The sequence below is a fragment of the Fulmarus glacialis genome, unplaced genomic scaffold (assembly GCF_000690835.1).
Source record: "Fulmarus glacialis isolate BGI_N327 unplaced genomic scaffold, ASM69083v1 scaffold32197, whole genome shotgun sequence".
Taxonomy (NCBI): Eukaryota; Metazoa; Chordata; class Aves; order Procellariiformes; family Procellariidae; genus Fulmarus; species Fulmarus glacialis.
This window is the reverse complement of record NW_009224336.1, coordinates 10,377-24,727: the sequence shown is the minus strand read 5'-3', so window position 1 is coordinate 24,727 and position 14,351 is coordinate 10,377. Positions and strand designations below refer to the sequence as shown.

The 14,351-nt window shown below is 35.2% G+C and overlaps 1 protein-coding gene across 1 annotated transcript; it reads right to left on the bottom strand.

The window, feature by feature from the left end:
• Window positions 1–668: 668 nt before the first annotated feature.
• Window positions 669–8,753, bottom strand: CGNL1 (cingulin-like 1; the record flags this gene model as incomplete). Its single annotated transcript, XM_009582122.1, has 7 exons — window positions 7,155–8,753; window positions 6,528–6,622; window positions 5,520–5,613; window positions 4,398–4,499; window positions 3,516–3,664; window positions 2,866–3,001; window positions 669–881 (listed from the first exon to the last, which is right to left on the bottom strand). Coding segments are annotated over exons 1-7 (2,379 nt in total), but the record flags the coding sequence as incomplete, so codon positions are not given.
• Between the last annotated feature and the right edge of the window lie 5,598 nt (window positions 8,754–14,351).

Below are 14,351 nucleotides of genomic sequence, written 5' to 3'. Positions count from 1 at the left end.
TGATGCTGGAAGAGGCAATTCCTTCAGTTCTGTTTCCCTCCTGTCTGCTTCCAAACACCCACTCCCTGCTGCTTCCCCTGTGCTGGCACTCACTTGACCATTCAGTAAACAAGATAAGCTCAATAAATGAAAAGGACACAAAATAAAACAAAAACCCCTAGTAGTAAGTAGTTCAAGGGACAAGGTGGAGCAATGTAACCAGGAAACAGGATGAGACACAAGGAGCTGAAGGGAGGAACAGTGGGCTGCATAGAACTGCAGAGAACTGCTAGAAGCTCCAAAATTGTAATTTCCAACAGCATCACTGGCAAAGCACGCTGGCACTCTTCAGGGCATCCTCAAGGTTTCAGTGATTCCATTTAACCTAAGACAAGCAAATGGTCCTCTGTACTATACTCCCACCTACTCTCTCTCAAAGTTTGCAATGAAGCAAACGTAGTAAATAACTGCTTGAAGAAAGGGCCACAACTTCAGCTGTGACAAACAATCAAAACATTATATAAGTGTACGAAATAAAACTTATTATCAGCAGCTAAGAATCTCCTAGCCCAAATCTTTACCTATTTACTTTGCTAAGAAAATATTAGTATCTGGAAGCATCTAGTATGGGACATCTGTGAGAGGTATGATTTTTCCCTGCAGAGATTAACTGTAATCACTTAATTCACCTCTGTTGCTTTCTCCAGGCTCTGTTGCAGATTGAGCAATTCTTTATCGTGTTGCTCTTTAAGTTTATCCATCTCCATGTCATGGCTAGATACTTCTTCTTTTAGTGCTCCTTTTAAAGCTGTAAGCTCTCTCTCTCTCTTTCTCAAAATCTCTTCTTGTTGATCTTTTGCTATTAATACTTCTTGCAGATCCTGCTTCATTTGCATCAGCTCCTAAAGAACAAATTAAACACAACTGCATGACAAATAGCGCCAATGGATGCTCTGTTTATGTTTCAGAGAAGGAAAGCATATATAAGCTTTAGCTTACGTATAAGCTCCCCAAGGCCAACTTTGTTTCGTATGACTGATGTATTTTTTGCAGCTTTTATAATAAGCTAAAAATTTATTAAACCCTAAGATTATTAGAAGTATAACATATAACCGATGTTTTATATAATGGGTCAACATATCTGATGCTGCAAAACTATGAAAAGATTTTGATGGTGTATGTTACGCTGTCTGTAAATAAAGCAGGAGTCAAACTAAGGTTGCAATTTAACAACTCCCTCAGTCCTACCTTCTGTAGCAAAGAAAAACCTGTTTCCCACACTGCAAGAGAATTGAACCCAATGATAATTCCTTGTTGTCTTTTCTGCTGGAAAGAATAAAATAAGTTGCTTCTGTAAGTGCTGAAGACAAAACAAGTGCTTCCCAACTGAGTGCATGCCTTTACACCCTTCTTCCTCCCACTGTGTTCCCCCTAGGAGTCATTTCCCCTCTCCAAATTGCTGGAAAGGATGTGGGTAGTCAGTGAATCTGAAGAATAAATACACACATTCATGTATACAAACACAGAATAAAATAACAGCAACAATCAAAAATGTACAGCTTCAAGAATTATCTAATTCGGTATTTCTCAAGCTGTGAATAATTGCACTTTCAAAAAGAATGTAAACTTCCCCTGCACTGAAGCAGGATCAGTACATCTAAACCATTCCTGACACGCATCATCTATTCTGCCCTTAAAAGCCTACAATGAAAGGGATTCTACTACCATCCCAGACAGCCATGTTCCACTGTTTAATTGATATTGATAGAAAATGTTTTCCAACACTTACTTTAAATCTCTGCAGCTAAGTCTCTTACTTCTTACTCTATCCCCACACAACATAGAAAAATTGATCACTATCTCCTTAGAGCAGCAAGAGTGCTTTTGACTCTTCCCTCACTCCTCCGTGCATACTAAAGTCCTTCTTCACAGGTAATGTTTTTCAGTACTATCACCATCATTCCAGATATTCCCCTACTTATGTACAACTTTCAACTGCAGTGCTTGAGATTTAAGACCATAATTTAAGGGAGTAATCAAATCTCACCTACACAAAACAAGGTAGTTATTATACTCAGCAGGTCTTGTATATAAAGATCTTTAATATTCCTGACATCTATTGTTTATGCTTTTACTCCCTATTTTGCATTTTAACATTTAGCTTCCATTTCTTATGCTAATTCTTTGCACTAGTATTAAGAGAGTTAATTGTTTTGGTACTACAAAGTATTAAGATAATTCTGAATTCTAATCTTCCTCTTGAACCATTATGAACTGATACTCTTACACACCCTTATCAACAAATTTAATCACTAGTATATTACTATAAGCTAGGGGCTTAGGGCCTAGCTAAGGGCTACAGCCAATTCCTCTTTCATCCCAACGTGACAGAAAACACACAACTCTCTTCTTCCTCTTCAGACTCTATCCATTCTCTTCTCTCCCTGGTCCCATCAACAGTGAGTCAACAATGCAGAGACTGCTTTGGTGAGTTCTTTCAATTTTCTTAGTTGAATCTCATCTGGTCTTGCTAGTATGTACACCTTCTTTAAACTGATTTTCCCTGTTCTGACCCAAAATCCAATCTAATTGTTAAAACTGATTGAGATGATTATCTGGTAATAGTGGATAACTCAGCTGTCCCTCAACCATTATGTTATTTGTTCTCCTATTCTATAAAACAATGGTACTTACACTTTGATTCCTTTTAGTGTTAATGTAGTTATTATAACATGTTTTCTTAGGTCACCTAATAATGGTATATTGTTTTGGACTGATAGAATGGGAAAAGCTAAGGCATGTATTTCTTCTACCTGTATCTTGGTTCCCACTTTTTATGCAATTCTTTCAATTTTTTCATCCTCCTCCTGGTACTTTATAACTAACCTCAATCAGAACCTCTTTCTCCCTTTCATCAGTATGTTTTGCGTTATCCAGTTCATCATGCATCTCAGAGAGCTGGTCTTGAAGATCTCTGATCTCAGTCTGGTGTTGCTCCTGCTCCATCTTCACTTGAAAAAGCCTCATCAGGAAAAATCAGACAGGATTTTTTAATTTGTAGAAATACTAATTTGTTCTTTCCAGTACTAAAAAGATACAAGCATCTATTCTCATGTTCCCCACAAGGGAATGGGATATAATCAGGCAGAAAAATGAAATGTCAGAGGGGTAAAAATGAGAACTCTTTTAAGTGGATATTTAAGTGGAAAGTTATATTTTATTTTAAATCTGGTACTATATTCTTGACTAAAGCACTTAAGTGCTTCCGTATTTTAAAGACCTGAATTATATATTATGACCATGAAATATTAAAAGCAATTTGCACTAAGAGGAAGACTGTAAATTCAGCAATCTTTCTTTTCCTTCCAGATATTCTAAAAACATGCCATTTGTGAAACAGTATAAACATTTCTTACAATAACAAACGTCACTCTGTCTGATTCCATTAACTATTCTGAAGACACAGGTACTTTTAATCTAAAAGATTTAAGAAAAGGTACAAATTCCAATGAATAACTTTTCTAGAATTAACTCACTCCTCTAGGTTTTGCCTGAGTTCCTTCTCACTTTCTTCCAGCTGCTTTTTTAAGGCTTCTTTTTCACATATACTTTCATCAAGTTGCAACTGAAGATCTTTCAGGCTTGCTCGTGTAGCATCTCTCTCTTCTTTGGAATTTTGCTGATTCTGAATTTTGTACACCAAAAGTTAAGCAAGATAATAGACTAAGCATAAATAAATTAAAGGCTCTTTTTTATTATATGAAAGAAGCCATTTCAAGACTTTGATATTTTTCACTTGTAAAAGTGCTTATTAACTTACGAATATTAAAAGCTTGGAATGTTTATTAAAACACACAAAGCACTGCTTTTCGATTTTTATTAGAAATGTGAGAAGTGAAGTCTCCTCAGTACTATCTAATCAGTTTCAAGTATATTGATTCTTATCATAGACTCAAAACGCAAACCGAAAGAAGCCAAGCTGTCCTCCTCACGTCTTCAGAGCATGGCTGTACTTAATTACTTTGAATTCAGCACTGCAAAAATAATGCTGTAATTAATAAACAGGAGCTAATGAGTAATACAGTTTGTCTCTCACTCCATGTCTGTCTCACTGCAGTCAACAGATTAACATTTACCTCTGCAGATACCTAAGAAATTTTATGTGCATATGCCTAACATTTTTATTCACTGTTCCAAACTCCTCCTCAAATACACTAAGAAGAAAGAAGATTTCTTAAAAAGGGTAACTATGCTATAAGCAGCTACGCTCAAAATAAAGAGTCTTCTGTAAAAGCACAAGTATATCTGGATTAAAAAGAATATGAAGCAAAAAAGATTCAGCTGGTTGATCAGTTGTCACTTACTTAGAAAAGTATATTTGAAATAGTCAAGCGCTTCATAACAACAAAGTGCCATACCCTGACTTCTAGATCCAGTTTTTTCTCTAATTCTTCCACTTTCCTTTCAAGTTCTGCTTTTTGTTCCACCAATGCTTTTACTTCAGCTGAAGAATCCGAAACCTACAATTAAATAGAGATGTTTATTCCCACAAAGCCAAGACGTTCTTTGACAATTCTTTTTAAAAATCTAAAATAAAGCTACAAGCAAGGCTAATAAAGTGTAGCATCAACTGCCTGAGCTCAACAGGGACTTTCCATATGGGTCAAGCCAAGCTAATATTTTCAAAGGAACCATGATTTGATTTTCATAAAACTTCTTAGTAATCGCTCAAGGCATGTTGCCAATAATACAGAAAATACACAAACCTAAAGAAAAATTACAATTAGGCAACACATGAATTAAATCATGAGTACTTGGGGCCAAATTTGACTGAGATATCACCAATTACACAAAATGGACATCAAAGGGATTCATGCTCGTATGTCAAGACAGATTTTCAAACACTTTTTTGGTAATTTCTTAAGATGTATTTTATATTTTCATTTTAACTAATTATAGCCCAGAATAAAAAATCATCAAAAGTAAGCATTTAATCCTTCTTATGCCATCACTGCAACAACTGGGCATTTCTTCACTTTGCTTTAGAACTGAAAAAACAGTGCACCACGTAGCAGGAAACAAAAACTTTTCAGTAGGCAGATTGTCAAATGCTATTATTGTAATATGGCTTTTAAACAATATCCTAGATAACTGCTTTTCTAAATAACAAATTAAAATACTCTCTCCACTTATATATCTATTTATATCACTATAATGAGAGGATGCTCCACCATTATTTTTTAAAGCTATGTATGTTAGCTTTTTCTTCGATCCAACAATCTTTTGATGTTCATGTTAAGTTTGCATCTCTCTCCTTAAATGTAGAAGCTCTAATGATAGACTCTTTTACATTCTTCTTTAATTGTTAACAAAAAGATTTCCCATGAGTCACCTCAGTGCATGATTAAAATTAAGCTATACTACTGAGGGACTACAAGAATAGTCTAATTGAAGTCAGTGAGGGGATTCAAATTTTTAAAGCCCTGTTTGAACACTGTATCACTATGAAACAAGCCAAAGCAACTTAAAAAATTGTTTACCTGTGTCTTTCCAGCAGCTCTTGACTTTAAAGTCTGAATTTTCTCAAAAACTAAGTTGACTTTCCTCTTTGTGGCATCGTCATTATCAGCACTTCTAAAACACAGACAGTACAAGTAAGCAATGATATGATCAAAGGTACTATTTTGTTAACATCAAAACAAATTCAGAGTGTCCAAACTATTGAAAATCACCACCATAAAAAAAAATCTAATATGAAACAGTCAGAAATTATCTTAACTATGATTTCATTAAACCCTTTAAAGAGAGGCTGTTAAAATTTTATATTCCAAATGTTTTCTAAAAAAATCACTGAACTCTTTAATTGCAACTCTCTTCTACAAGACTATAGCTGTGGAAAGACAGGTATTCAGCATGTATATTATTCAAACACACTGAAATTAGAAGTAATTAGTATTAGGTTTTTCAAGTCCTGACTACTGCACTATAAAATAACACTCCCAGAACCTGCTACATCAGGAATGCAAACAAATTTAAGTGCATCATGTATATTTTAATTAATTTCTCCTTCCTTCATCTTTCAGTAAGTTATCATTAGGAAACACCAAGTAAAAGAGTTACAGGTGGACAAAGGATTAAATGCACAGCAACAAGACAGCTTCTGTCAAACCTTAAGAGATAAAACTTTTTTGTTGTTGTTTAAAAAATCCACAAGCTTAAACTCCCGTGAGGTATGATTTGAATTCTTCATGAACCTCTGTATCACATGAAGTTTAATTCCAGAAGTATTTAAAAGTCAAAACATATTCTGATTCACAAATGTCAAGTACATTCAATCAAATCCTGTACAATATCTTATGTAAGTCCTGATTTCCTGGGTATTTTGAGATCCTGTAATGCCTTAAAGGACACAGCTGAGATACAGAATTATGAAACAGACATTTCATTTAGTTACAGCTTTGATTTTACAGTTTCACATTTTAAATGTGATAGAAAATAAACACTGAGAAATACAATCTCCTCTCCAAAAGTTAACTATGTTTACTAACCCTTCCTTAAGGTAATTGTAAAGTATCTGTTTAGCAGTCTCTTCATTCGTTTGCTGTGAAAGATCTTGCTGCCCTTTTAAGAGATCAGGAGTTGCCTAAAAGGACAAGATAAAATGTCAAAAAAAATAATCCTATGAGGGTTGTAAATACAACCTGTAGAGTTGAAGTTCTCCATTCTATTGTATTATGAAAAAATTGATGTACTGTGGACCTAAAGTTCACAAAGACCCACTGGAGTTTTGGCTTAGTGCCAGAAGAAAGCGTACTCCACACTAAAAGAAAGAAAACATAATTTTGCATGACGTTACATATATTTCAGCATTCTACTTTTGTGCATTTATGCTTAAGAATCATCATAACAACATTTACAATAATCTTCTTTGGCCCCATCATCTTCCTTCACCCATACAAGAATAAGCTGTTTTACAAACCATGTTTTCTATACCTGCAACTACAGGAATAATTTTTGTATTTACATTTCTCCAGAACAACTCTGCTATCCCATTTGGAACTATTGTGTGATGGGGGTTTGTTCTAATGAAGAGCAGAAAAATATCCATTTAACAATATGACAGTTTTAGTATGCTAGAGTGCAAAACACAACTTAAAGAGCAAATTCAAAATTACCTGTATATTAGGGATGGATGAAAATGTTTTCACAGAAATCTTCTTGGCTCCTGAATCAGATGGAATTGTGATTCGGTTTGGCAACAACAAAGTAGAAGTTACTGTTCTAACTTCCTCTTTCTTACTCTGTCCTGGGAGTGTAGACGACCTAAACACCAAGCTCTCAGTATCAGCTCCATTTTGTTTATGGTATTGCAAAGAATTGAAATTGCTGTTCTGAGTGTCTTTATCAGGCATTTGCAGTTTTCCAATACTTCGAGCAGAAATCTTCATCTCTTTGGAAAGTGACTTTTGATCTCTGGGTAACTGCTTGGGAAGGCAAACTTTAGATGGTCTCAGCAAGTGTTCAGTTGACTTACCTAAGCTTTTACTGAATTCACCTAAATAATCTGAACTTACATCTAGTCCTAATGACAAGGCACTATCAACGCTTCTTGATCTTTTACGATCATCTGGATGAATTCTATTCCTTTTTCCTGACCTACCTCTTCTGTGAGGATCAACTTTCTTATCAAACTTCTCAATTAGCTGATCAACTCCTGGAAGTGAACCAGTGTCAATATCACGGCCAGTTCCAGGCAAAAATGGGATATATCTTCTGTTTTCATGCCGATTAACGTTGTCTGCATAGATGGCATACTCTTGATCATCAAGTAAAAATCTGTATAAGGAATTTGCAGAAGTGGGAGTAGCTGATGAAGACGATGATCTTCGTGAGTCATCCAATACTGGCCCAGCTGAATCTTGTCTGCGGAAGGGAAGAACATCTGGTCTAGGTTTTCTTGTCTCTGGATAAGCAGTGGGACTAACACATGGGGATCCTCCTGCAGATGAAAATGATTCTGAAACACACACTTCATTGGGGCTGATCGTGCTACTGGGACAATCCAACAGCTGCTTATTTTGGTCTTCTACTTCTACTGATCTGTTCAAATATATCTTTTTTGAATTTGCTTTCGTTGGCTCTGCAAGACATGTATTTGTTTTTTGTAGCGACACTACTTTAGATGAGGAAATCCAAGGCTTTGCTTCAGTTTTATCTTCATCTGCAAAAGACTTAGATTTACTGCACACAGAAGACTGATAATTATCCAAGTTCAAGTTATTTTTTTCAGGATCATAAGGCTGTAAAAGTTCAGGATGTCTTTGAAAGTTCAACAAATTGGAGGATTTCATTGTTCCATCTTTAAAATCTGATATTCCATTTTCCTTTTCATCCAGATTGGTTATCTTCAGGCTTTTAAGCATACAGGGTTGCATGTGCTGTGTTCCAGGAAACTTTGTGTGTTCACTGTTTTTGTCCTCCAAGTTAAAAGCAGTATTGGAGTCTGTGGCTGGCTCGCTTACAGTCTGAGAAATGACCTGCTGTTCTTTTCCAGAAGGAGGGGGATTTTCTGACAAACATCCTTCTGTATTGTTTAGTACTATGTAAGGATGTCCATCAATTCCTTGGACTCTAATACTGACACCATAAGACCCTGTCCTAGAATTTTGTGCATTTCTAGTTTTTTGAGTCTCCTCACTTGCAAGTTCAAGAGTGACTTCATAGTCCTGCTGCACGTGCTTAAAACCAGCAAAATATGGCTCCATGATTATCAGAGGATTATAGCTGAATAGAATAAAAATTACGAAAATGTCATTGTTTAAAATATTTTAGATTATTTAATTAAATACTTTATTTCACCATTCAAGTGCGACTATGAAGACTAACAGTAATATGCAGAGAAATCAATATACAAGCTATACAAAGCCCAAAGAGAACGCATTGTGATACAAAGACAAATGTGTGACTGACTGATTCTGGGTCAATGTAATTTATTTTATGACTGTAAGATTATATGACTGTTAAGAAATAACAACAGTTAAGATTACCTACACAGAGTTGGTCCTAGTTGCTTTGGAACCAAATGACTTCAAATATAAGCAATTCTAGCACAATTTTTTGAGTCAAAGCAGCTTTTATTTTGGGTATCTCCACTATATTTACTGAAAGACTGCACCCTTCACAAATCAATGATCAGTTTATAGCCAGCAGATAGTACCAGCCATATTAACATTTAAACATAAGCCAGGAGAGCAAAACACAACCAGACAGTTTTAGGTTATGAGTTTTAGGTAACTAAAGCACTGCAAGGAAGGTCAATATCCTCATGACTTTGAGTTACGCTTTTACGTACCTGGTTTTCAACCTTTGTTTCTAAAGACATCTGAAAATAAACTTTTTCATTTATTATCTCATTGTCATCCATAACAATAAACTTTCCTACAGATTAATTTAACAATCCTCCAATTGTGGGCTTGTTCCAGAAAACTCCAATTGCTATTTTAGAACAGATACTTTGCTGAGCAACAGAAATGGAAAAATACTGCTAGTATTTCCAAGGCTGATAGTAGCTTTTTCAGAAGCAACAGGAATGCTAACTCCAGCCTATATGTGCCAAAACTGTTTCAGTTTTAGAAAACAATAAATTAAACCCTACCTGCGCTTTTAATGTTAAATGTCATTCTTTCTTTCTTTCTGTAAGAGCTGTTTTTGTGGGTAGTTTTACTTTACTATCTGTGCATATTATGAGCCAACTGTCTAGTGGCAGAGGCAATGCAGTGACAGTAAGAGCTGTGTCTACAAAAGAATGTAACACAAGACTCTGTCAGACTGATGCAAAACCTGGAGGGAATAAACTTTTGAACTGAGCTGGGGAGTTGAGTAATCACTGAAGCCTGACAAAACCAAGGTCACTAAATGATGGTGAAAAATCATCAACTGAAAACCGAAACAAGGTATCTCATGAAAAAACAAACCTCTGCAGCCAGTTTCACCCTCCTGTGTATCTCAGCATGAACCATCTCCCTCAGATATTCTAATCAACAGCAGAATTATCATTTTTTACTGACAGTGAATTAAAAAGTTTGGCTCAATATTCATAGCATGCTAGTTTCCACCCAATTCTTCCTTCTAGCAGGACAGCTCCCCTCAAAAACCTCTTCCTTTCCCTAAAAACCAACTCCAGCTCCTCCTCAACAGTAGGCTTACTTCATCTGAAGGAATCAGCATATGTTTCTCTAAATACAATTCTAGATATCAAGTAATTATTTGAATGAAGAAAAAAAGCAGTCTCACTGTCAAAGTATTCCTTAGATATTAAAAGATCTGGTGAACTAGTTAAATTCACCAAAATTAATTCAGTGGTTAAATTCACTTAGTAAAGAGGGGTAAATTTGAAACTATGAATTTGATCTCCATTTAAGACTTCCTGGAGTAGGAGGAGAAACAGAACAAGGGAAAAGCAAAGATGAGCCAGAGAAGGGAAGTGGAAAAATGAATGAGCAAGAACAATGGAAGGAAACAGGAAGGACCAATACACTTCATTATCTTGGGCCTCCATTCTATGTATTTCTCCATAAACTTTACCTTCTTTTCTGAACACTCATAACATCTCACATTAATTACACTGTTTCAATGTATAAGGTGAGACAAAAATGACAAAATAAAAATAGTAGAAGCTGATTCTAATCACCCAGAGTCAGTGAAGAGATCTCCATTGATTTAGTGGGTTTTTGACCAGGGCACTGAATCAGCTTCTGAGCTGCACTGATGGTGGTTGAGAAAGCAATGGAGAAAAAAGAGATAGCACTGTACAGAGTTGTAACTTAGAATATACACAGTAAAGGAACCAGACCACACTAATCTAATGGATGGTTGCTGGAGGTGGGAAAGAAACCAGTCTCTCCACTCTGTTCTTTAAACTGTTGAGTGGGTCCAGCTACATTCATTAGTGTCTCAAATCATTCTTTGTTTGCTCAAGGCAACAAAAAAGATGTATTTTTTAAAATTCAAAAGTTGTTTTCAAATAAAGTAAGCATTTTGAAGTTTTTATGCTCTCCATTTTTATATTACTATTGTTATACGACATTGATCTGAAGTTACTACTACAGGTATGTAATGAAATAATAAAAACTTAAATAATTTCAAGTTTTAGCAAAATAAAAATGATGAAATGAAGTTTCTCAGACTTCTAAATCAAATCTGCATGATTGTCTAGGGAAGAAGTGTTAACAAGACATGATTTTGCAACTGAAAATTACTAACAAAGAGACTTCAAACAGCCCATGAAAAAAAGCAACATAATTCTATATCTTCTAAGGAGCAAGCATTTAAAGTGTCTCAACTAATGTTTTTAGAAAATACAAATTATTCAGAACTCTAACTTTATAAAAAGAAATCTAGTTTGCACAATACAGTGTGCTGATTGATACTACTTCGTGTAAGTTAAAATCACTCATGGCATATTTGCATGTGACTATGTAAGTGAAAAAACCCCATGACTTATACACAGTTGGTAGCATGCATCTGCAGCGGATGAATACTTGAACATCTTTAAAAAGGCTCTTCACTTAGTAATTCTAGCAAGATTAGAAATGCTGCCGGTAAATTTAGACAAATTACTTAGTATATGAAAGTTTACACTACACTTTAAAGCTATACGTATTAGCAGACCTATAAAAAGAGTTAAGTTCATCTGAATTTGCCAATAGTGGTCACAATTAACAAACACAAGAAAAAGTGGTAAATAAAAATAAACCTAAAACTTAAAAAAAAAAGGATTCAAATCAATCAGCATAAAGAATAGATAAGCAATAAATTACAATATGTCAAATTCAGGGCGACTGCAAAAGCTGCACTTTTGAACATGTTGCAAAGTTGCTAAAAATATTAAATAACCAGGGAAAAAAACCCAAACCCAACCCCCCCCCCCGCAAATAACCACAAAACACCAAAACCCCTAATGTGTAGTGGAAACAGTATTTAGGTTAATAATCTACCTTAAATTAACCACTAATATATTTAATTTGTCTCTAAAACTATAAAGAAATAAGTGTATTTGTCTTCTTCATGTGCATTATACTAATAAAACACTTAATTTTACTATATAAAAGGATAAAACCTTGTAGAAATCAAATTGCTAAAACAACAATTTTTAAAATAAGACATTTTATCTTTCCAGAACTGTGAAAAAAATTATATATATAAATCCCCATTACATCCACAAGAAAATAAGACAGCTGGCCCTACCGTTCAAGTATTTGAAGGCTTTACTTACCGTTCCTGTTTTATAGGATGTCAAGCCACAGTGGATAATACTCCCATGAACTACATAATACCAAAAAAGTTATTTTACAATAGACGAAAACACTAGTTTTGTAATACTGTAAACATTTTTAAATTAAAAAAAGCATTGCAGGTTTTCCTCACACACAGCCTTTCTGATGAAAACATAAAACTTCTAATGATGTTAATTGTTTAATTGCAGTTACAGTAGTATTTCTACACACACACTGTACCGTCGGCATCTCAGGCTTTGGCAGGCTTACAGCAACAGATTAAGATGAGAGGACGGAAGCTGTTCCTCTCCCATCTGTCTGCCCCACTCCTCTGATGGACGTCACCATGTCAAAAATGAGAACATCTGAACACTCTGATGGCTGAGTATACACCTCAGCCAAGAAAATTTGCAGACTGGCATACTCAGGTAAATGCAATCAACCTTGTGTTCCATACTATTAACGATTGAAATTCTGACATCTGATACAGTGGAGGAGGTGATAGCTGGGGGCACTGACAGCTACAACTGTCCAGTTTTAATCTTCTTTAAGTCTGCTGAAGCCCTCAAATGTCATGACAAAACAGTTTGTTTACTCTTAAGCTTAAGAAAAGAGGTTAGATATTTTAACAGTAGTTAGGAAGAGATTTGCCCCGTTTGTGGGGCTGCTTATTGTTTCCTTGTAGTTACTTATAAAAATTGAAGCTTTTTTTTTTTAAATAGAAGATGATATAAATTCTAATTCCAGGTTTTCTGCCAAACTAATACTTTTAATTTTAAATAATATAGCCTTGCTAGTAAATTTATTTGCTGTATCTCAGAGGAGCTTGAAAGTACAGTTTTCAGAAAACAGAAGCAATCAGTCTGCATAAATTCTTAATTAGGTAGAAGACTCATTGTATTATTTTATAAAATCAGGTCTTATCTCCTATTTGTGAAGCAAACATTATCACAACAGCATATACAAATTAATCAGGACATAAGAAATAACTACTTTAATAAATTATTTTCTTTTGAAAATATTCTAATTGCTAAAACAACAGATAATACAGTCAAGGACATACAACCATCAATATCTTTCAGAGATTAAATGTTCAGCTGCAGTTTAGAACAATGAAAGTATATTGACATCTTCTGATTGGTAACTTCATCTGCTGTTTGCACCAAGCCAAATTTTATTGAGCAGCAACGTTTCACCTGAAAACTTGCTAACAGTCCAGAAAAGAAATAGCCTGATTTTCTACAGTTACACTATATAAACTTAAACAGCTGGACTTACTGATCAACAAGTTCAGTAAATCCAGTCATTGTCTAGAGCAAGGCCAAAAGAACACAGAATTAAAGATCCAGGAAACACAGTCAGGCACAAACAAAGCAAATTCACTCCACTAGGTAACACATTAAGTTTTACAGGTATCATTGGAGTGTATTCACTGTATGCCCCAGATAAGTTATTTTATTTGAAATTTCAGCAAAACAGTAATTTTTAATAAAATATTTCCTTGAAAATTTCCTGAAAGAAACTGAGTTAATGAGTTTACCATAGACTTAGCCTGAGCCTCAGGCCTAAGCCTTCGTATCTACATAGGCCCTTCCTCGCTCTGAAATCCCATGAAAACCATGTGTAGTCCCTGTGTGGTCACATCCAGTTTCATCAGGCTACAGGATCAAGTTCTTTAAAAAGTTCTGAATATGTTGGTTTGAAAGATGCTTACTTCACTTCAATGTTGTATGTTACCAACTGACTTAAAAAATGTAGGCCATAACACACTATCCCCAAAAGCAACAGTTCTAGCACCGTTATCTCAGCTTGTACAATCCTCCCTGCTCCCTTTGCGAGCCAGCAATATTGCAGCCACACAGCTTTACTGATCCAGCAAAAAAATGAGCAGTTTTGTATCAGATCAGCAAGTAAGGCACCAGGGAATGATGGGATCACCTATTTTGGCAGCAACATGGCCTTGGACTGCTTGAGGCAATCACAAAATTCCAAACTGAATTTGTGTTTTAACTCCATTTTCAGGGACAGAAACCTTTAATAACTTCTGTGAACAAACAAACAAAATTGGCACTCAAAGCTGTTCAGGCCTTTCAGTTT